Source organism: Caloenas nicobarica, chromosome 4 (assembly GCF_036013445.1).
Source record: "Caloenas nicobarica isolate bCalNic1 chromosome 4, bCalNic1.hap1, whole genome shotgun sequence".
NCBI lineage: Eukaryota > Metazoa > Chordata > Aves > Columbiformes > Columbidae > Caloenas > Caloenas nicobarica.
In genome coordinates, this window is record NC_088248.1 from 62,563,820 (window position 1) to 62,586,909 (window position 23,090).

At 41.7% G+C, this 23,090-nt stretch overlaps 2 protein-coding genes and 1 long non-coding RNA gene across 3 annotated transcripts; 2 read left to right on the top strand and 1 right to left on the bottom strand.

Moving 5' to 3' along the window:
• Positions 1 to 50: 50 nt before the first annotated feature.
• LOC135988494 (uncharacterized) lies at positions 51 to 6,034 on the top strand. The gene is made up of 5 exons (XR_010606160.1): positions 51 to 415; positions 845 to 914; positions 1,199 to 1,459; positions 3,665 to 3,726; positions 5,762 to 6,034. It is a non-coding gene; the product is annotated as an uncharacterized LOC135988494 (long non-coding RNA).
• Positions 3,925 to 9,963, bottom strand: CLRN2 (clarin 2). The gene is made up of 3 exons (XM_065634496.1): positions 9,711 to 9,963; positions 4,803 to 4,982; positions 3,925 to 4,378 (listed from the first exon to the last, which is right to left on the bottom strand). The coding sequence occupies exons 1-3, from the start codon at positions 9,961 to 9,963 to the stop codon at positions 4,113 to 4,115; spliced, it is 699 nt and encodes a 232-aa protein (XP_065490568.1). The 3' UTR covers positions 3,925 to 4,112.
• Positions 9,964 to 11,124: 1,161 nt separating this feature from the next.
• QDPR (quinoid dihydropteridine reductase) lies at positions 11,125 to 22,580 on the top strand. Its single transcript, XM_065634435.1, has 7 exons — positions 11,125 to 11,251; positions 11,378 to 11,470; positions 13,008 to 13,104; positions 14,748 to 14,888; positions 17,213 to 17,321; positions 19,713 to 19,796; positions 21,724 to 22,580. Exons 1-7 carry the CDS (start codon positions 11,165 to 11,167, stop codon positions 21,827 to 21,829), a joined length of 717 nt encoding a protein of 238 aa, XP_065490507.1. The 5' UTR covers positions 11,125 to 11,164; the 3' UTR covers positions 21,830 to 22,580.
• Positions 22,581 to 23,090: the final 510 nt, after the last annotated feature.

Consider the following 23,090-nt stretch of genomic DNA (forward strand, 5'->3'; position numbering starts at 1 on the left):
CTCATCAGCCGGCGCCGCGCGGGGTCCGTTCAGCAGCCGGTGTGCTGGCGACCGGGAGGGGGCGTTTCGTTCTTGACACGTTTTACAGACTTTGTATCGCAAGGAATTGGGGACCGGGCGGTTTCACAGCGGAGTTTTGCCCTCTTGCGGTGTGCTGGAAAGCTGCTTGGCGGAGAGGGGTCTCGGGGTGTTGACTGACAGCCGGCTGAACATGAGCCAGCAGTGTGGCCAGAAAGGCCAACAGCATCCTGGCTTGTACCACGAATAGTGTGGCCAGCAGGACTAGAGAAGTGATTGTGCCCCTGTACTCGACACTGGAGAGGCCCCACCTTGAATCCTGTGTTCAGTTTTGGGCCCCGCATCATAAGAAGGACACTGAGGTACCAGAGAGAGTGCAGAGGAGGCGGCGAAGCTGGTGAGGGGCCTGGAGCACAAGTGTGATGAGGAGCGGCCGAGGGAGCTGGGGCTGTTTGGCCTGGAGAACAGGAGGCTGAGGGGAGAGCTGATCGCTGTCTGCAACTGCCTGAAAGGAGGGTGTAGCATGGAGGGGGTTGGTCTCTACTCCCAAGTAACAAGTGATAGGACAAGAGGAAATGGCCGCAAGTTGCACCAGGGAAGCTTTAGATTGGATATGAGGAAAAAATTCTTCACAGAAAGGGTTGTCAGGCATTGGAACAGGCTGCCCAGGGAAGCGGTGGAGACACCATCCCTGGAGGTGTTTAAAAGGCATTCAGACAAGGTTCTTAGGGACATGGTTTCATGCCAGAGTTAGGTTAGGTTATGGTTGGACTCGATGATCATGAGGGTCTCTTCCAACTGAAATGATTCTGTGCTCTTGGTGAAGGACTCGCCCGTGCTGCTGAGGATGAAACAACTTCTCTGGTGGGCTTAGCGCAGACTTTAAAACAGCCCTGGTATGTATACAGTACATTTAATGTGTATTTTGAACATTAAAATGTAAATGGTTTATGGAAAAATAATCGAAATCTATTGCAAATACAAAGGCAACATATTTACATGTTTTTCCATGTAGCATGGTGGTTTTCTTGTACAATATCACCATGTCTGTCTAGGAAGCCTTGATTAGGTTCTAAGAAAGAGCAGTAACAATCCCAGAGTGAAATTAAAAAAAAAAAAAAAAAAAGTGGTAAATGAAAATAAAAGACCGATGAGAATGACTGTGGTTATATTTTATCAGGAAAATTCACACCGGAGTACCAGGTCATCAGTGTAATGTCAGAAGTAGATCTATGCTGCTTCAGCAAAAGCGCTGTATGGAAAAGAACTGTTTGGAAAAGAACTGTTTGGAGTTTGCTGACATTTATTGAATCATCAGTATGAAGAGCCAGAGTTTCAGTGGCATTGATCATGTACTGGATTTTAATGTCAAGTGACCCAGATTATTTGTTGTTCCTTTTCTTCTCCTTCCCCCACCTCCCAGAAATATGAAACATAAACGGTAAGTAATTTTCTTTTATGTGTGAGAATCTGACACCTTACAATACTGTATATAACAATTAGTTTGTTTTTCCTTACATGTGTAATTGGACTTACACTGTTACATCAGCAGAACATGATGAGGGGAACCTGGGCCTGTTCTCCTGTAACTGTATGTTGCAGTTCCCACCTCACCGCTTTTTCCATTAAGTGGTACAGAGAGAAATAACATGTCTTATTAAGGATGGCAGCACTCAGAAATGATAACTGAGGGAAATTGCATCAATTTTGATTTATCCTGTAAAATTACATTTTTAACGTTAAATCATAACAGTGTTTAAAGAATCAAAGCAGTAATTAGTTTTTAGCTTAATTTATTTTTGAAAGGCTCTTAGATACAATGAATAATTTCCTAGATCTTTGAAGAATGGCTGCATAGTTTCTCTGCATCCTGCATGGAGCTTCTATATATTCTGCATGTACAAATTAAGTGGGTATTTTCAGGATGTATGAAGTTGTCTTCAATTTTATGGAAAGATAGGATTTGACTCATAACCTCTTCAAAGTTCTGTGCAGATGTTGCTCATAAATGTTCTCATTTGGGATTTCAAAGCTTCCAAAGAGAAAGTACCCCCAAATAAGCCTTCATTTCCACATGTTAAGCATGCATATGATTGGATACACTAGGTAAAGTATAACTACAATGACAATGTATAAATAAAGTAGATCACACTTTTATCAAGTTCCACATTTTTTGGACGTATTTTATGATGTACAAGGGCATGCCGAAATGGTCTAAGTGATAGACTTAACTGTTGTTAACTTTAAGGTGTGCTTTGTAATTGTACATCTTAACTATGTGTGATTGCATTTAACCTTTTCCTTCTAGACAAAATTTCCCAGGGCAAATATTCTATGCGTTGTCACATACGTGTGTCTTAGCAGTGCTTAAACTGAGACAACCTGTGCAACCGAAAGCTTAGTTTAGCCTTAGATCCGTTTTGTTCATTTTAATTCATGCATGGTAATACTTCTGTTCACTGTAAAGGGAACTGAAAATACTATTTTCTCACAATTCACAAAACAGTAATTGGGTGATAATGTTGTTTGATCATTCAACCCATGTAACTACAGTATCCCACAATAATACTTCATACATCTGCTGTGAGAAATCTTCTTTGGGAACTATTACTGCAGAGTATGCATCATTGTTGAATAGATTCAAAACAAGAAATTCAAAAGCTGATCAGCCCAGCTATCCCTCTTTATTTATACAGTGTACTCTAATGGTTCTTTCAGAGCTACTGTGATCTATCTGGGAATCCAGTCCAACAAGTCTTTAATTTTCTCCTTACCTAAGTAGTCCCACGGCTCTTGTTCAATAACAATTTTTGGGTGAAATTTGGGGGGCACTAAGAAGTTCACTAGCAGTATGAAAAATGTGTTGTAATACATGCCTACTAGTACTACTGAAAAGCATTTCTGAAGCAATTGGTCTATATGGAAGATTTTAAAATCTGCTTCCTTTTCAATTCCTAAAGAGAATTATATTTAGTAAAAGCTATGTTATGTGTTACAGTATAATTCTTTCTGTACAACATCTGCTTCTAAATTATATGTTCATGGAACAAATACAAATGACAAATATTTCATTTTTTACTTGTGTAATTATACTGCAGTTCAAGGTCTTCTGCTTCAGAGACACTCAGAATTTTCTGGGAGGTGCAGGTGGTGGTACCACAGAGGCCTCTGTGGATGGTTTTCTGGGCAGTTCTGTGCTGTTACCATCTAAGGCACCTTCACAGGCTGGGTTGGTTTGCTGCCTGTCCATGTACTGGGTATCGCACCATCCATTTAACCATTTTTATTAATTTTAATACTGTTTCATCATACATCACTTGATTTTACTTGATTTACTTGATTTCAGATAGACATAAGAATTGACAGGGTTCTGAAGACAATTAATCTGTCATTATTATTTTCCAGGTTATCTAAAAGCACTATTACTTAGATTCTGCTTCCTTTACTTCCAGAAGCTGCAATGAAACCTTCACATTGCAGCTAATAATTTTTTTCGTAGTCTACTAGCATGCCACAAACTTTACTTTTCTCACTTCTTTACTTTGTGGGGTTTGATAATTTCTGGTTTAAATATATTTTACATATGCTTAGCCTGTGCTTCCCCTTACCTTTAGCCTCACAGATTATGTTTTCTTTTTCATTGCAGAATAACATCATCAAACATATCTTATATGGCCCTCTCAACATTTTCCAGATAATTCTGTGAAGGTAATTGGTAATCCATTATTTCTGTTTTGAAATAACCTTATGGTATCAAAGATTTGTGATGTACATATTTTATTTCTAAGCAAAGAAGACACTTGGTGTTGATGAAATCATGTTTCAACTTTGTTTTCTAAATTATCTCAAAATACAAATTTTCTAAAAATTGCCAACAGCATCTATTCACTGCAAATATTGGTCGCTTTTGAGAATAACGATCTTTTTAGCATTGGGTTTTCCCACTTTCCCACATATGTTAATTGCTGGTATTGTAGACTGACATCTTTACTCACGTTTATACCAAAATCATCTATCCAAATCAAAAGCTGAAGAGCCAAGACGCTGCTTCTATCATGACAGTTCACTTGGCCGAAGTGATTTTGTGTAGATTGTTAGTACATGATATCTTCTGCTGTAACGTTTGCTTCTTCTGTTTTAGTCTTAATTTTAGGGAAATTAATCCCACTAATGGCTATTAGCAGCAAATTTACTGCATGTGTTGTGGCACTTGCCACACACAGCCAAAAACAGTCTTCAAACCGTTCTTCTAGGATAACAAACTGAAAGACATTTTCCCGAAAATTGGCAATTCTTTCTGTGAGGTGATGAAGTTTCACAGCAGCCATAAAGCTGGTGACTGCAAGTGCTATAAATCCACCTGCAACAAAATGAAAGAAGTATTCACCATTGTTGTCAAAACAAGACAGACATTTTTTGGTTGTGCTTCAGAAGGCTTATTAAATACAACAGTGAGCATTATACAGACTTAGGCATGGCTTAAACACCTTCAAAATGCTTAGTCTTTATTGTACGGCCAAACATCATACTGGTGTTTATAATAAAGTCATTTTATCAGTGATATAGAGCCTATAGGCTGGCTTTCACAGCTCCTGTGGGAAGTTGAGACTAGACACAATAAGCTGAGGTGCCACCTGACAGTCCTGGTTTGATAGATGAAAATTCACCACTAACTTCATTTTTTTCACAAGTATTTAAGTTAAGATATTTAGTAAGGCAAGAGAAGGAACTTTAAACATTTTGTATGCATGGAACTGGTGTAAAATATGTGTAAATGGTTTTACCTGCAAGGAAGTTCCAAAGGCATACTCCTGCTGGACCTTTAATAGCCCGGTAAGGAACTTTTATTGCATTAAGTATGCAGAATCCAAAACTGACCAGAGAAAAGAAAATGGCCACACAGAGGAACATTATAATCATCACGTGCAGGCCTGTATTCAGCTTTTTCACCATGTGGGGGAAAACTGGCAAGAAAAAAAATAATCTATTCAGTGTGTATTTTTTCTTGACAACAGTAAACATCATGCTGTGCTGGTGCTATAAACTTAAATTATACTTAAACAAGGCTATTCTATACAGAGGTTATCGGTTCAGGTAATTACATCTTAGTTCATGATTTGTCACTACATCAGACAAAACAGGTATTTTCTACTAGAGGAACAGTCCTTTACACAGGGTCTGTGAATAAGGATTCAGACTTAAATCCTGTTTTATTCATCAGGCTGTGTCAATGTCTTTATCTCTGCTGTTGCATCATCTGATGCATTCTTTTCTATCTTTTTTCACCTCTGCTCTCCATCCCAAACTCCTTTTCTTGTGCTTCCCATTCCTGTCCCATACCCTTAATCTCATCCCTTTGAAGTCTGATAGTCCCAGTTCCCTTGCTGCCTAAAATAGTATCACTCCTTTCTGTGTTTATTTTCTCATATTATTCTTCTTTCTCTCTCTTCTTCTCTTTAATACTGGCTCCAACAAGATCTACTCTGATTTCATGCTTCCTAATCCCACAGGTTTCCACTTTCAGATTCCCTTCTTGGTGTCTCATCTAGTGTTTATGCCCCTTTATGCTCTTCCATGTATCTGGCAGCGTTTTCTTATATCTGTAGGAAGCTTGTGAAGTATTGCAGTTGGGTGGGCTTTAGTTGAAGTGCTCACAGGTTTTGCTGTAGGCATGAGCTCACTCAGCAGCCTGTTGCTCACCTGTCTCTACAGAATGGGACCTCTCTTGTTTTTGTCCTCACAGACAGAGGTACTCCGTTGGAGGGCCAAACTGGCAAGGAGCAGGAAGTGTGGAGCACCTGAGTATTCAGTTCATCCTGCAGCCTTTTAGTAACAGAATCAGAGAAATCCAAGTAGGGAATTGTAGGTGACATGCTAACTGACACAAAAGAGAGAAGCTGATCGAGAAGAACCCGAAAATAGAAGCTGATGCAGAAGAGCCCTCCAGGTAGCATAGCACTGCACACTCATACATGTTTTGAAGAACTAACTGGCTAATTACTAAAAGTTACTAAAAGAAAGTACGTTATATTATAAACAAATAAGTAGATTGATTCCTATGTTGTATAACTGAAAAAAATCCAGACAAGACACATAAAAAGTAGGCAGCAATAATTGGTAGATGTCACAGTGGATATCAGGCATACAATTTGGTCATCATGACGTGACAGAATTCTAGTAGATTAAGTAGAAAACTTCATACTGTACAAATTCTATACAAAAAATGATGATTTGACAGTTCTACCTTTTCAGTAGCTCATTCTGGGACTGTAGTTGGGTGCAGTATACATGGGAGAAGAGACTCCAACAAGAAGAAAGGAGGGAAGTAAATGAGAATCAGCAGTACATACAAAAAATGGGAAACCAGAATCTAGCTTGCTTTCTTAACTGGCTGAAGGGCAGAGCTCAGATGGTTGTAATGAACGGGGCTGTATCTGGCTGGCAACCAGTCATCAGCAATGTTCCTTATGGTTCAGTTCTAGGGCCAGTTCTGTTCAATATATTTATCAATGATCTGGATGCAGGAGTTGAACGCACCATTAGCAAGTTTGCTGATGATACCGAAACTGGGAGGTGCTGTTGACTCTCTTGAGGGACCAGAGGCCTTGCAGAGGGACCTAGATAGATTGGAGCGCTGGGCAATGATTAATGGGATGAAATGTAACAAGTCCAAATGCCGGATTCTGCACTTAGGACAGAGCACTGCTGGGCACAAGTATAGATTGGGAGAGGAGTGGCTGGAGAGCAGCCCTGCAGGAAGGGATCTGGGGTGCTGGTGGGCAGGAGCTGCATAGGAGCCAGCAGTGTATGCTGTGGCAGCCAAGGGGGCAAACCCCATCCAACAATTTAAGAAGGGTGTTCAGGTACTCAAATGTGTCCAGAGAAGGGCAACAAAGCTGATGAAGCTCCTGTGAGGAACAGCTGAGGACGGGGGCTTGTCTATTTGGAGAAAGGGAGGCTGAGTGGTGACCTCATTGCTCTCTACAACTTCCCGAGGAGGGGACGTGGAGAGAGAGGTGCTGATCTCCCTGGTATCCAGTGATAGAACACGTGGCGCAGCTGCACCAGAGGAGGTTTAGACTGGACATGAGGAAGCATTTCTTTGCTGAGAGGGTGGTTAAACACTGGAATAGGCTTCCTAGAGAGGTGATCGCAGCCCCAAGCCTGTCCGTGTTTAAGAGGATTTGGGGAATGCCCTTAATCACATATTTAACTTTTGCTCAGCCCTGAATTGATCAGGCAGTTGGTCTAGAATATTGTTGTAGGTCCCTTCCAACTAAAACAGTGTATTCTATTCTAAAATAAGTGGTAGTGTAACAACAAGGCACATGAAAGCAGAGTTTATAGGATGATTGTAAACATTCTCTTGCCTCTTTTCTGAGGCTGTCAGCCAAGTCCCAAAGACGTGACCAGTGAGCCTGGCTTAGTACGCAGAACTCAGGGAGGCTCTTGACACATTCCAGCTGTGTTTGCTATGCATAAGCAAAATGTCTGGCTTCCCCAGCTGGTTCTCAGGGCTTGATGCAGTTGTCAAAACATAAGCGTCTTATGGCAGTTTAGATGCCCTAGGACTACCATAACAACCACATGGGTGTAAGATACATGCTATACTATGTATGGCACACCTCCAGAGGCCGGATGATGCACCCTGAGGAGCCTAAAGTGGCACTGGACAACTATTATGGCAATTGAATCATGCTGCCACTGTCCCAGTTAAAAAAGAGCGTGCCAGCTGGAAGCCTACTCTGGTGAATGTTAATGCAGTGAAAGGCCATGCACTAATAACTATATACTATTGCGATTCGGAATTCCAAAGCGTCAGAGCTACTGCAGCGTATGAGGTGCTAGCTTTTCTGTCTTGCTCTGTGCTGCCTGTGCAGTCCATTTGTGCTAACGCATTCCCCAAGAAAAGTCTCCCATGTCTTGATCCTCAGTAAATTCAGAATGCTTAGAGATTAAGGGGGACAATCAAAGCAAAAAAAGTCAGACCCAGAATACCCAGAAGTCCTACTGACCATTGTGCAAAAGTACTTAACAGCTTTGTATACTATCATTATACCATTTTGAAACTAATATTGTGAAACTATCAAACCTGACAGAGCTATTAAAACATTTAAAAGGGAAAATTTCCAGGACACTTGTTCAGCTAAATGCATGGTTGTGCCCACTGCACTTAATGACCCAGTTTTACAGTTTTAACAGGGAGAATTCTTACTAGCTTCAGCAAGAGCTTTGTTTATCTAAGGAGTATAGGATAATGTCCTGCAAATATGTATTGATGCAGTCTGGAGTGATGGTAGAATATTAGGCCTTCCTCTCAGGTTACACAGTGATTAATCAGAAAGTTTATTAAAGAGTCCAGAAAGCTGTAGAGAGATTTAAAGGGTATTGTCTGCTTTTTTCCTCATTCTCTCGGACAGGATAGAGTGGAAGTACTGGGACCGTATTTGTGAATGTCCTCAAGAGAAGCAGAGCAGATCTGGGAGAGCTTTGACTCGATGGCTTGTCTGCCAGCCATTTGCACTCACTAGACAAAGGATTTGAGCATGACAGTTGCGTCTGTGTCATAAAGTTGCAGCTGCAATCAGAGCTTGAGCAAGACTTGGTTGTTGTAAAAGCAACTAGTCCAAATTAATCACAGCTTAAGAACTGGTCATGCTGATCTAAGTTGAGGTTGCTCTGATTCTCCATTCCCTCTGAAGTCACACAGTCCTGCCTTCCTTAAGAGTTTTTATAGGGGTGCTTACACAGTTGTGTAGCCAGCTGCAATCCTATGGGAAACAACTTTTTTATTTTAGGTTAATTTTTTGGCCAGCTTAACTTCCTGAACTACCTCACCACAACGACCAGAGCCATTGCAAAGGATGGGGCAGGACAGCATTGCTGTGGGCCAGGGAGAGGGTGAGACTGCGGCAGCTTCAACTCATATTGGTTTAAGTGCAGTGGATCTGCACACTGAACTAAGTATCTTAAATGCAAAATATAATTTCCACTACAGCACAGGATGTGTGAAAACTGGAAATCATCCAAAGCGTAGATCAACATCTGAGTGCTTTTGAGACCTCAGGGGAATATTTTAAGTTAAAAGGAATACATTTATAAGAGTTTCTACATCTTTTAAGAGTTCAGCATTTTTTGCCTCTCCAAAGTTACCAGAAAAGAAGGTAAAAATTTCTTCAACGTGTTAATAAAGCTAGAAGTATCTGCTATGGCAGACATCTGCATTAGGATGGCTAGAGAAATACAGAAACATGGCCAGCTAAATAAATCTCTACTTCCTAAAGGAAAAATAAGTGAGGAGTTTGACAGAGAAGGCAAGGACAGAGATGGCAGAGCAATACCTGGCATGGGAAAGAGTCAATTTGGGGGAAAGTGTGATTTACAGAGTCATCTCCAAATGACTTTCACTTCCTTCACAAGACTCAAAGGAAAGCCTCAATCTAGCCTGAGGGATTTTTGTCCCCTCTTGATTCCAGGATTATAGAACATAACTGGAAGAAAAAAGCCAGCCTGAAATGGTAGAGATTTTACATTCACACTCTGATCCCAAACCATAAAGATCACAAGTCAGCCACAAATATAAATTTAATAATAATCATTTGCATTCCATAAGTTCTGTAAACAAAAAGAATATAATGCTTTTAAAGTTGAACTAGACATAAGACTAAAGATCCAATCAAAATTTTACTTACTTGTGAATTTGGAACGCCTCCCGCCCAACCCACACTGACGGATTTTGCCACCCCGAAAGAGTCCGTAGTAAATTTCTCCAATGAACTTGACCAGTTCTGGATCTGTGGCATTGACCAAATCAGCTCCTGTTTTGCAAAGGATCTTTCCAGTCATCCACCTTGGGGTCCCCATTGCAACAGCAATCAAGATAAAAGATGCAAAACTTATTAGAGAAGCCAAGGCAAATAAAGTCTTTTTAAAACAGCCAGGCATCTTACTGGTTTCAAGGAGTCATCTCCAAGGCCTTTCTGCAGCAATCAGGCATGGTTCCCATTTTTTTGCATGCTCCAAAATCCACAAATGAATAGCAAGCATTTTGAAATACATATTGTATTTTGAAGCTCCAGAAATTAATCTGTACGGTTAAAAATCAAGCCCTAAAATATATTTTGCTGCGACAACATCCTGAAATGGTTGCAAGTAACAGCTTCATTATGCTGTACTGCAGTGATGCTTGTTTCTGCAGAAAGTAATCCTATATCTATTGCCTGACTAATGTTTCATCGGAGGTTTAATTGTCCTGCTCAAATGACATCAAGTTCCTTACTGTAACAGCATGGGGAGAAAATTTGGAGCAGAATCCTTTTTTTTTTTTTTTTTTTAGATTATTGAAAACGTGGGTAAATAGCTGTGTGCAAGGGAGAAAGCATTAAAAACACGGAATTTGCATCAGGATTCTGCCGGCGGCTGAGCCGCTTTCTCTCGGCGCCTGCTCCCACCGGCCTCTGAATGTCACCGCTGCCGGGTGTGCCTCGGGGCCTTTCCGTCCCTGAGCCTGCGGACTGAGCGACAAAAAAAGATGTGTCACGATGCCGAGATGACACGAATCTTCCAGGTACACCGGGCCGCGCGCAGCCCCTTGCAACCCCGGCCGAACCGCAGCCCACGCGCTCAGGGACGTAATTCAAGCTACAGGTGCGATCCGGGAGCGCTAAAGAAAACCTCGCGTAATTGCTTGCGGTTCTATGGTTACCGTTACTCAAGACCTGCAGGCAGCTGTATAACCACTAATTAATGAACCCTGGCAGTGCTCCCGGGGGGCGGGGCGCCGTGCAGCCGCCTTTGCCCGGGGCAGGCACAGTGGGCGCCCGCCCGCCCAGCACCGGCGCATCGCCGCCGGCTTCCGCCCCGAGCCGGCCCCAGGCGCTGGGGGCCCGGGGAAGCCGCGGGCGGGGGATTTCCTGAGGTAAAAGTCTCGCGGCGGCGGCAGCACCTGAGCCCTCGGGGCCAGGCTGGGGCTGGGCAGGCGCACCGGGGCTTCTCTTCCCGGGGAGGCGGCGGCAGAACCCGCCTTTCCAGCCTCCGCGCCGGCGGGGCGCGCCCGCCCCTCACGGCGCGCCCGCCCCTCACGGCGCGCATGCGCAGGCCGGGCGGTGAAGAGGGCGCTAGAACCAGAGCGGAGCTGGCAGCGAGCATGGCGGCGGCGCGCAGGGTGCTGGTGTACGGGGGCAGAGGGGCGCTGGGGTCCCATTGCGTGCGATATTTTAAGGCCAAGAACTGGGTAAGCGCCGGGCCGGGGGGTGGCGAGGCGGGGAGCCCCGCCGGGAGGGCGCTCCCCCGGGGGCAGCTACCCGCCCGGCGTGCGGGAGAGCGGGCCGGTAACGCGCCGTTCCTCTCGCCCCGGCAGTGGGTGGCCAGCATCGACCTGGCGGAGAACGAGGACGCCAGTGCCAGCGTGGTGGTGGGGGCGACCGACTCCTTCCCCGAGCAGGCCGAGCAGGTGGGTCAGCGCCGGGGTGGCCTGGGGCGGCCCTGCCCGCGGGCGCTGCGGGAGCGGTTGCGCTGCGGGAGCGGTTGCGCTGCGGGAGCGGTTGCGCTGCGGGAGCGGTTGCGCTGCGGGAGCGGTTGCGCTGCGGGAGCGGTTGCGCTGCGGGAGCGGTGCGCTGCGAGAGCGGTGCGCTCCGCCTCGCTGCCTCCGTGGGTGCCTCCGTTCGGCCGCCGCTGCGGCAGCGGTGAGGCGGGCGGCTGCGGGTTTGTCTGCCGGCGAGAAGCCGCCGGTGTGGGGCTGAGGAGCCCGGCCGGGGCGGCCCTGCTGCCGGAACTGTGGCCCCGGAGATCCCAGCTCCTGCTCGTTGCTTCTTTTTATAAGTTCCTTTTAACCGCGTGCGTTTCATGAGTATGCAGAAGGAGCTTGGTCCGGAGTTTTGGAAGTTCAGCAAATAAGGCAGTTTTGCATTATTTTTCTCTTGGCGACGTGAAGAGTCGCAGGCTGAATCAGATGAGTGTAATGAAGATGAATTAGAGCATCTTAAAATGCAGCAGTTGTTTCCAGTATCCTAACTGTTAAATGTGTTGTGTGTGGGTAGCTGGTATACTCAAAGCATGCCAGCCCTAAAACCCGATGGGATCCCTAGAGAATGCACTGGTTTCTGTGCAAAGGTGCACACAGGAGAATCCAAGCTAGCCTAAACACTGGTTTGCTTTATTCTCAAGAGGTAGGATTTATTTTATTAATTTTAACTGTTGAACCTATTTCCATTATTGATAAACTGAATCATTAGCCAATATGTTTTCTTTATATCTACACAACTCTTAAGGCTTTTAAAGAGTAATGTAGAATACTTAAAATGTATTTTTCAATGCTGACCTTTGTGAAAATCAGTGGGTTTTTTTTCTTTTGTTGAGGGATGGATTGTTTGCTTTTCACTTTGGCAGAGAAAATTCGTAGCCAACAAATTCATTACCAACTCCAAAGTCTTATATTTGAAAGAGAAAAAGAAACTGGATATCTAAAAGTATACCAACTCAAATTTAGGGTCCAGACTCGAACTGATGCTTGTAGTCTAGATAGAAGCAATGAGAAAGCTAATCTTTAGTTGATTGTTTCTTGCGCTGTCATCAAAATTGGCATCATTAGTCTTGGTCAGACCCAGAGTTTCATTTCCCATCTTAAACAGCACCATACCCACATAAGAACCTGTCAGAAAGTAAGTCATAAATAATACAAATTTTTGTTAATGATATAAGTAAGGGTCAGATCTTTCAGTCCTGCTCAAATCAGTTGTTTCCAGTGATGTCACGTACTGTAAGATCTGGCTTGAATCAGTCTGACTTTCATTTGCAGTTATCTTTGAACACAATTTTGGTTTGAGTTCATAGATCATAAATGTTAATTTTCTGCAGCTGTTTAAGTTACTATGTGTTGTGTTATTCAGCTACACAACTGGAAAAAAAGTAACTTTAAGGCAGTCTTGATATTTACTCCTTTACCTTATCAGTCCATTGTTTTCAGTATGGTTTTGTTCTGTGTATTGAAGGTGACAGCAGAGGTTGGAAAACTTCTTGGTGAAGAAAAGGTGGATGCAATCTTGTGTGTAGCAGGAGGATGGGCTGGAGGCAGCGCCAAAGCTAAATGTAAGCCTTTGGTACATGCATGCTACTGAACACTGAAAGAAATGTGAGAGGAATCCTTAAACATCATGGTAATAAAGATATTTGAGATCATCATTCATCCTGAGTCCAGAAGAGGACATGAGCATAAAAGTACAAAATAGCTCAGTCACAGTGCTTTTTAGGGCTTCTCTGAATTTTTGCTGTCTGTTAAATTTGCACAGCGCTTAGTATCCTCAGTAATACTTTTTGGTGCACCAGTTATCATCAGAAAAATGTCGCTGCACTTTTTGAAGGAGTTCAGCAGTATTATCTATGAACTGACTTTTGCCTAGGTTACCTGTGTTAGACAAGTTACATAAGACAGTGGCTGGGTAGAAACTTCAATGTTGTTTTCTAATTCATTGTGTTATGCATAAAATCTTGGTTGCCTCCTGCGGTTCTCTGAGCTGTTACTGTGCAATACAGTATTGGAAGGAGCTGTTTAATGATTTGAGATCATGCTGCAGCAAAAAGCCTTCAGTTTAAAAAAAGGCTTTTAAACATACAATATTCAGAATGAAATTTTATACTTTCTCTACTAGTGTAGAGAAACAAAGAAAAAAAGAAAAGCTTTTTTTTCTGTCTGGAGTAAATCTGGCAAATGTGCCCTTTTCTTTCCCTCTTCAAGTTTGAACATTACAAGCAAAGATTTACTTTTAAAGAGAGATAATATGAAAAGGCATACACACACCACAGTTGCATTACATTAGATTGTTGTAAGTGTGCACTGTATTTTAAATAAGGTGATTTATCATAACCATGATTTGTAGTAATGTTGTTGGTAGGGTGGCAGGGTATCTTGGGATAGGTGGTTGGCTTATGTTGCGAAGTTATTTATGCTTATTCTGTATCGTGTCATGGAAACGGTTCTTTCTGAATACTAAAATCTTTGACGTGGCTAGTTATTGTTTTTCTTCTTTTCCCATGCAGATATTGATGATATAAAAGACTGATGAGAATTCAGATTTTACTTTCATTTGAAGTTGTGGGTGTGCCTCCCCTGGTAGGCTGCCATACCAGAGCTTGCACTCCAGTACGCGGGGACACTGGAATGCACACTTAGTACAGTGCAGCTGCACGCATCTTTGATATTTCATATCAGCATACCACTGTCAGACAGAGTGTTTCTTGATTTATGAAGTAATCTGGTGAAAAGATATTTTTTGTTCAACTCCTTTATCTCTTGGAGTCTTCTGTCTACATACTAATGGAGCGTAGCTCTTTTGCAGCCAGTGAGGAAGTTATGGAAAGACACAGATCATGCTGCTACAAGGTGAGATGAGGCTAAGGTGGGAGTTTTGAGATCCTTGACATAGATTGAAGCAACCCTACAGGAGTTTCAAGTATTTGGAAATCTTTGAACCGTTAATGGAGAGATAATGGCACTGTTTTTTATTTCTGGTAGTGAGAAAGCAGATAATGGCTTAGAATATATGCTGTAGAGCTGGGGTGCAGAGCCCAAAGAGAAGGGAGATACAAAAGACATAAATTGATACTTTACCCAATGTGGAGATAGAAAATGGTAAAATGCATGTTTTCATAGTCCTGTTGCACGCCGTGTGACAGTCAGGAAATTAGAAGTCTTCTATCTTTTAGTTAATTTCACTAATTCTCTTCCTAATCAGCTTTATACAAAAACTGTGATCTGATGTGGAAGCAGAGCGTTTGGACATCGACCATCTCCAGCCACTTAGCCACAAAACATCTGAAAGAAGGCGGCCTCTTGACTTTGACAGGAGCTCAAGCTGCTTTATCTGGAACCCCAGGTAAAATGCAACACATGATAACTGCTGGGACATCTTTAGTCTGAGAGTTCTTGTTTGTGAAGCAACAGTTTAATTCTCCAGTTTCTTGACATCTAGTGCAAATGGAAAATTGCTGCTAAAACACTTACAGAAAGTGTAATTTTATGGGTAGCAACACTACATCTCTTGAAGCTGCAGTGCAAACAGATTCAGTATTTAAATAATATTTGACATGCCTTGGTGAAAGGTACTTGGCTAATATATTATACAGTAAAAAGTGTTCATGAAATAACGAAGAATAGAAGCACACAGCAAGCTATAAGTACAGTGCTTAAAGAAGTTAAATCTATTTTTGTTCTAAAAAGGCAGAGTCCGTAGTTGCCTGTTTTTTCCACTGATGATGAATCGGCTAATTCTGATAAATGTGCCTGTCCTTTTCATGTTCTGATTCCAGTCTACCTTTGCTTCAGATGTAGATAAGTTTGTTGACCTTGGCTTTGCCTTCCACTAGTTATTTAATACAAACTTTATTGAGTTTTTTCATCTTGCTCCTCACTGTATTGATCTGCATGGAAGAAGAAATCTGGGAGCAATTTAAAATTAACAACAAAAAAAAAAGGCACCAACACACATGCCCACAGGCAGGGAGAGGAAAGGTTTTGAGACAAATACTCTTTATTTCCCATTCTTTTATTAGTGTGACTTCAACAGTATTTTGATGAGACACAGATACTAAAATTTTAAAATGTTATAAAATTTATGAATGTTCCTGAAAGCTGTGTCTAAAGCTGTTCAGAAAAAGTATGCTATATTTTCTAGTTAATGATTTATGTTCTGTGACCATAGCTGCATCTGGCATAGTTTGAAGATAAAAGGCTTATTTCATGAGAATACACAGATAAATAATTTACTGTGTACTACTGACTAACCATATACAAATGAAAAAATGTGAACTCTGGCAAACTTTCATGGTTTTTGTTTGAGTGTTTTTGGGAGGTAGGGACCACCACACAGGAATCAAAGCGATTTGCTTTCATGTTTTGAACTAGCTGGTTTCAAAGACTCTGGGTTTTTCTAAAAAAACGCAGCAGTGCTTTGGGCAAACACATGCAACTTATTAACATCAGGAAGAATTGGGAAAGAGTTGTTACTCAACTTTAGCAAATATGACTTTTTAGGCTTGTTAGTACCAGCCATTATGGAAGGAACCATTTTTTCTTGTTTGCTCTTAGTGTGTTTTTTCTTTTCCTATGTGAAAATGTTGAGTCACATAATGCAAATTGAATAATACTGAAAATTTAATAAAAAAGTTACAGAAATAGTCTGACAGTGGCTAAGAAATGTAGGAGCATGAGAAGGTTCAAGAAGACTTGGAGTGTTTAGTTTAGGCAAGAGGGAATATGATAGAGGTGTAAATATTTTTATTGTAAAAATAAGTAAGCTACTGCTGCCCAAGATTCCTCCGCATAAAAACAGTTGTTATTTAATATAATGGAAGCACTTCTACAATGCAGAATTACCTTTGTAACTTTGATAGAATATACTTCCTCAGAAACATTGAAAAGGAGTTCTGTAGTTATATCGATGGGTAGAAAGGCTTCCAGTTGTAGCAGACAAAATACATTTATTTTTTTCTTACGTGCTTAACCTGTGTCTAGACTGCTTGGCAGATACATACCATGAGACATCTCAGAGCTCTAGCACCCTGATTGTCCACATCTTGTACCTGACCAGTATGCCTTCTGCTCTCATTCCTGTTGATCTTACACTGCTAAATACTGCCTGCCTAGAAAGCAACAGTGTTTAGGAAGAAGTTTGCTTTGCCTGCAGTTCATTTAGTAATTTTCTACCACGAGGGTTTTTTTGTAGTTTTCTCCGGATGGCCCGTCAGGATGCTGACCAAGTGAATTACAGTTCTGGAGAAAAGTGGGTCCAAACCTGCAAATACCTCAGGCATATGATTAAAATTAGTGGATGATTGCCTTATTAAAATCTGTGAGCATCCTCACACTTGCTCTATTAGATTTGTGATGTTAGCCCTGTACGTCCCATCCTTTGGGACACATTTAGGTACATTAACTAGATGTACTGGAAAAGCTGCTTATTTCTATAGTGCTGAGTAAACAGAGTTCTGTGATAGTTTATGGATGTCTAGTAAGAGCTTTTTGTTTTTTCTTTTTTTCTTCTAGTATGTATGTTTTGATAGGTTTTAAAAGTCTGATTCTGTTCTGGCTGTGGTAAGTGGTCTTAAAGTAATATTCAAACAATCTGAGGTTCTGTTATACTGATGATGATATTGAGAGCTGTTTTGATTGTGCTCTAATTTGCCTGTTTTTAATTATTAGGGATGATTGGCTATGGCATGGCCAAAGGAGCAGTGCATCAGCTTTGTCAGAGTTTAGCTGGTGCCAATAGTGGCTTGCCATCTGGTTCTGCTGCTGTTGCCGTTTTACCGTAAGTGGTTGCGTAGTTGCCTCTGCCTTTGTTTTATTTAATTACTGCTGTAACCTTGAGTTACATGTATATGCTTGCAGTGTCCTGTTCACAGTACACAAACAGCTTCTCAGCCTTACTTACAGTTTCACAGAGAAAGGAGGCATCTTGAACATATGAACACAATGATATGCAAGTCACCTTAAAAATGATTAAATTATTTTATTTTCCTTTCCCTTACAAAACAGTAGTGGATGTTAGGATTAAAATTTTATTCACTTTTAGCCAGCTTAACCATAGCCATGCATTAACATGTGATTTTTTTTTTTTTTTTTTTGTATAGACAGAACACTGAAAATGAGATGAGCTATTCAGCACAGTGTTAGACTGTGTGATAATAGTAAAACAAAGGATTACTTGATGAGTTTTGACTTGGTTAAAGATGCTTCTTCATAAAGTACTGCATATCTATGATCAGTAAAATTAGGTTACTGAGGACCTGTGAGAAAAAGTTTAGCTTGTATTTGCTTGTCACAACTTTCTTTTTGGTGAGGAAAACTAGTAAAAAGTGGATGGCCTAGTAGGTCTTTACTACATCTAAATTTATCAGTTCTGCTAATAAAATTTAGAATTATTTTTCTTGCCACATCCATGTCTAGTTCAGGACCCAAAACTTAAGACTGAAGAATTCCGTAAAGGAATTTAGAACACAACCTGAATTCTCCCTGCTTTGTTTTCCTCATATACTCATGCACACTTCTTCAGGTCAGAGAGCAGTGGCATTAAAAGTGTTTGGAAACTTGACAGCACCTTCTACAGAGCTTTACAGACAGATACCAGGATCACTGGACTTTTGGGCATTCTGCACTTGCATAGTTCTCATGCAAAGCTCAGCTCTTGAGTTAACTTTTGAGAGGGTAATTGTACCTTGGGTTGTCAACAGTATCTCAGTGAGGGGGTTGTGAAAAGTTCACACCTCTATCTGTGTATGTAGCGATGTGGTGGGTTGACCCTGGCTGGATGCCAGGTGCCCACCAAAGCTGCTCTGTCACTCTCCTCCCCAGCTGGACAGGGGAGAGAAAATAGAATGAAAAGCTTGTGGATAAGGACAGGGAGAGATCACTTGGCAATTACCATCACGGACAAAACAGACCTGGCTTGGGGAAACTAATTTAATTTATTACCAATCAAATCAGAGTAGGATAAGGAGAAATAAAACCAAGTCTTAAAACACCTTCCTGTCACCTCCACCTCTCCCTTTTTCCTGTGCTTATCTTCACTCTTGATTTTTTTTCCACCTTCTCCTCCCAAGCGGTGCAGGGAGACAGGGCATGGAGGTTGTGGTCTGTTCATCTCACATCATCTGTACCGCTTCCTCCTCTTCACGGGGAGGAGTCCTCACGCTCTTTTCCTGCTCCACCTTGGGGTCCCTCCCAGAGGAGACAGTTCTCCACAAACTTCTCCAACATGGGTCCTTCCCGCAGGCTGCAGTTCTTCACAAACTGCTCCAGTGTGAGTTCTCCACAGGGTCACAGCTTCCTTTGGGATCATCCACCTGCTCCAGTGTGGGGCCCTCCCAGGGCTGCAAGTGGAGCTCTGCTCCACCGTGGACCTCCATGGCCTGCAGTGGGACAACCTGCCTCACCATGGGCTGCAGGGGAACCTCTGCTCTGGCACCTGGAGCACCTTCTGCCCCTCTTCCTCCACTGACCTTGCTGTCTGCAGAGTTGTTTCTCTCACATATTCTCACTCCTGTCTTCTGACTGCTGCAGGTTGTTATGCAGGTTTTCTTCCCCCTGCTTCTTAACCGTGTTATCCCAGAGGTGCTACCACCATCATTGACGGGCTCGGCCTTGGCCAGCAGCGGTTCCCTCTTGGAGCTGGCTGGCACTGGTTCTGTTGGACATGGGGGAAGCTTCTAGCAGCTTCTCACAGAAGCTACCTCTGCAGCCCCCTGCTACCGAAACTGTGCTATGCAACCCCAATACAAGTGTAAATATATATGATCAAAGTCCAAACTTTGGTTGTGTGTTTAACTTCTGCATTTGCAGCTGGCGTGAGGCTGTTTGAAAGCATGGATGTGGTGCACGTGTGCCGTGCAGTATGTGTGAACAAGCATTTTACTGCCATTCCCTGTCTGCATGAGAGAGATGCGGAGGGAGCTGTGGGCTGAGTGATTGCCCTGATGGGCTGGGTGTCATCAGCAAGCCAGGAAGGTGAGGGGTTACAGGTTGGAACCTTTGATATACACTGAAACTGATGGCTGTATGTCGTTAACAGATGTAGAGGATGCAAGGGAGATCCATACCACATGGTATAAAAGTCGAGCATATGTTACAGCAAAGAATAGAAGCAGGTGGTGCTATCAGAAACATGATATGTAAATAAAAGGCTTATCTTTTTTAATCACAGGGTTACCTTAGATACACCAGCGAACAGGAAATCAATGCCTGACGCAGATTTCAGCTCCTGGACGCCCTTAGAATTCATTACTGAGTGAGTATCCATGTGATAGCTGAGCAGTTCCTCACTGTCTTTCTTGCTCTGCTGCATCTCATTGCATGTTCTTTCTAAATAGCTGTCTTGGATTTGGGTGGTTTTTTCCTCCATCACCCCACTGTTGTCTCTGTTTCTAAATCACATTGGGTTTATTGCACAGGCTTCTTAACTGGAGAAAATTGGCCCAGCTCCATCAACTTCAGCATCTCTATACCAGTTATTCCAACAAGGGACATAGCCTTAAGCAGTTGGAAGCCAGAGAGTCTCATAAAGCTTATAGATAACTTAAATTGCAGACAGCAGATGCAGGAGACAGTAGTCTGGTTTAAAGGTAAACTGCAAATAGGCATGTAAGCTTTGGGATTTTTTTTTTTTCTTTTAAACTCTTTACTGCCTAGTGTATGGTATGTTAGTTCAGTTCTCTCAGCTGGCAAATTTCCTGCTCTTGCTTAGAAAAACTTAGTACAGTTTGTTTTCTTTTTTTCCGTCATTCACAAAGGCTTGTCCAGAATGAAATTGCAAAATGCTGAATTTTCAACTGTGGCTTATTTAACAGCAGGCTGAGATTATAAGGCATAGTGTTTCTAGTTCCTCTCAGAGAAGGTGAGGCATAAGTGCTGCTTTCTGTGATATGATGAGGGGTAGCAGAGGTTGCAGAGCATGAGCTGTCAAAAGGAAGCAAATAAGAACACAACTGTTGTCTCTCTGAGGAAAAACAAAGATGAATCTATGTTCATACATTGTAAAGAGCTTTGCTCTTGCACATTTAAAGTCTTTTGGAACTGACACTGAAATGTCTGATTGTTCAGAGTAGTTTAGTCCTTTTTTTTTTTTTTAAGTTGACTGTCAGAGTTGGAAATGGTTTTTGTTGCAAGAAGCCTGTGCAGCTGTTTGATGTGGATCTTTAAAAGGGCCCCATCAATTGAATTTAGTTGACATAAAATGTTCAAAAAAATAAAAATCTTCGTTATGCTCCAGAGACTGCTTACCCAGATGTTGTGGTTTTATAAGTCTGGTTTTTAATTTTAACTTTTAAGCATTTTTCCTTACAGGAGAATTAGATTGATTGGTTTGTTTTGTTTCTTGGGTTCTAATTCTGTAAACTTTAAATCCAGCTCTGAAAACAGAAAATCTCACTGGCTGTGGAAGAAAAACAGCCAGTGGTGTTAAGTGTTGGTAACATTGCATCTTGGGAAGTACGCTGGAAATTTTTTCCCGTATGGCACTTGAATTTTTTGCCCTGGAAGCTGTTGTGTCAGATTGCAGCACATTCCAGTGTGGCAGTTGCCATGTCTGCAGTATGGGAAGGATTGATGGACCTGAAGAACGTGCTGTGCTTTCTGTAATATATTTTAAGTAAGGATTTTGTATTACATTTTGATAAGGGGTGTTCTGGTGTGGTATCTAGAATGAGTCCATCTTACTCCACGTTAGTTTGCATGTCTTAAGGCTTCCTGTGCTTCTGCAAAGACCACTTTCACAGTTAAATACTTAAGTGTTACTCTGCCTGTTGGCAGAGTAAGGGGTTTAGCAATTCTTTTAGCCATAAATCCATGTTTCTGATATATACTGTAAAGGCAACTTAAGTAGCCTCTCCTTCTTTTCAATATTTTTTTTTAACTTGAAAAAAAAAACTTGCCACTTTGACACTTTAAGTCCCTGGCTTTTTCTTTTGAGATGATCTGAAAATCCTGTGGGTGCTATAAAGCCCTACAGATTTCTCTGGGCCTCTGTCTGGCTCTGAGGATCTGAATCCAGTGATTGCATTGCTAGTTTTCAATATACAGAGAAATCTCTAGAGAGGGTAGTAGGAAAAGAAGCAAAGTAATAGGCTTTTATTTTATGCTTCCTGTCAATATACCTGATAGTAGCATTTATTTTTCTCTTCCTCCTCACTGTCTTTTGTCCATTTATTTTAAAACAGAACCTTTTATGACTGGATAACAGGAACGAATCGACCAAACTCAGGGAGTCTAATGCAGGTGATAACTAGAGGAGGGAAGACCGAACTAGTTGCAGCACGTCTTTGATATCAGTCACTTAAGACAGTGGAACTTCAGCAAAGGAGAAGCTGTGGAAAATCTGTCTGCCAGTAAAATTTGGATGGTCTTCTGTATCCGGTGATTGTACTTATGTCATTAATGGAACCACATTTCAAGTAACCAAATTTCAAGTAATATTTCTGTGCTGTCAGTTGTGAGCTATCAGCATTTGTTTACTAACAAGTATCAAGTAATTGTCTCTAAATGAAAATTGCAGGCTTTAAAGTCTGTAGATATCCTAATTCTGAGCATTTCATGTCAACTTACCTGTTTTCTCTGAAATGGTAATTGTGTTGAATTATGTCATGTAATCACATATATAATGGTTGGATTTTTTTTTTCTCTGTCAGTTAAGTGTTTCTGGCAACTTATTGTGAATCTTTCAGTAGTCTGTCTTTGAGAATATAACGTTGCCTCTGCATCTTACGTTGGCTGTAATTTCAGGAAACATTGCAGTCCTGTATCATGTCCTAGTTTCGTGACATTTTTCTTGTGAATGTTCCACTTGAGTGTTTGGAGCTGTATAGAGATTACTCACTTGAGAAGGAGTTCCTAATTTGCCTTACAGTTCATAAGATGCTATCAAGCCTACAATCGTAGGATAAAACAGTCGTTCTGCCAAATGATTAGTATATCTTTGCATTAGTTGTGATGGTTCTTTGCTTTTCCAAAAAGTAAAATGCTACAAAAAAGTACTAGAAAAAGCATATGCGCACTTATATTTGAATATGGAACTTCTTGTGCTAAATAAATATATATTGTTTTATGTACCGAGTTGTCTCTATCACTGTAATCCAAATATTTGGATAACATTTAAATCAATTTAATTGAACTTGCAGTTCAGTTATGGCAAAGGACTTCATTTTTGACTTATTTCCTTCTGACCATGCTGTGTAAAATACTTTTCTGTGGTGGGGGTGCAGAAGAGCTACTAGCCCTGCCTGGAGGCAGGCCTTCAGCTGGAGCAAGGGTCCTCTTTAATCCAGCTACATTATGTGGAAATACAGTTCAGTTGTAGACTGAAAGTATTGCCTCTTCTGAGCATAGGTGTACATGGAACCAGTCTTGTCAGGTTTTTTGGAACATCTTGAAAACAATTGAACATGCAAAGTTATATGTATGTCCTCTCTTTGACTTTTTTTATTAACTTCAGGGCTGTGTTGGGGAAGGATTTACCACCATCAGTCAGAGAATCTTTCCCCTCTCCCCACTAGGAAAAGCTCACATATGCCCATGTCAATTTTAACAT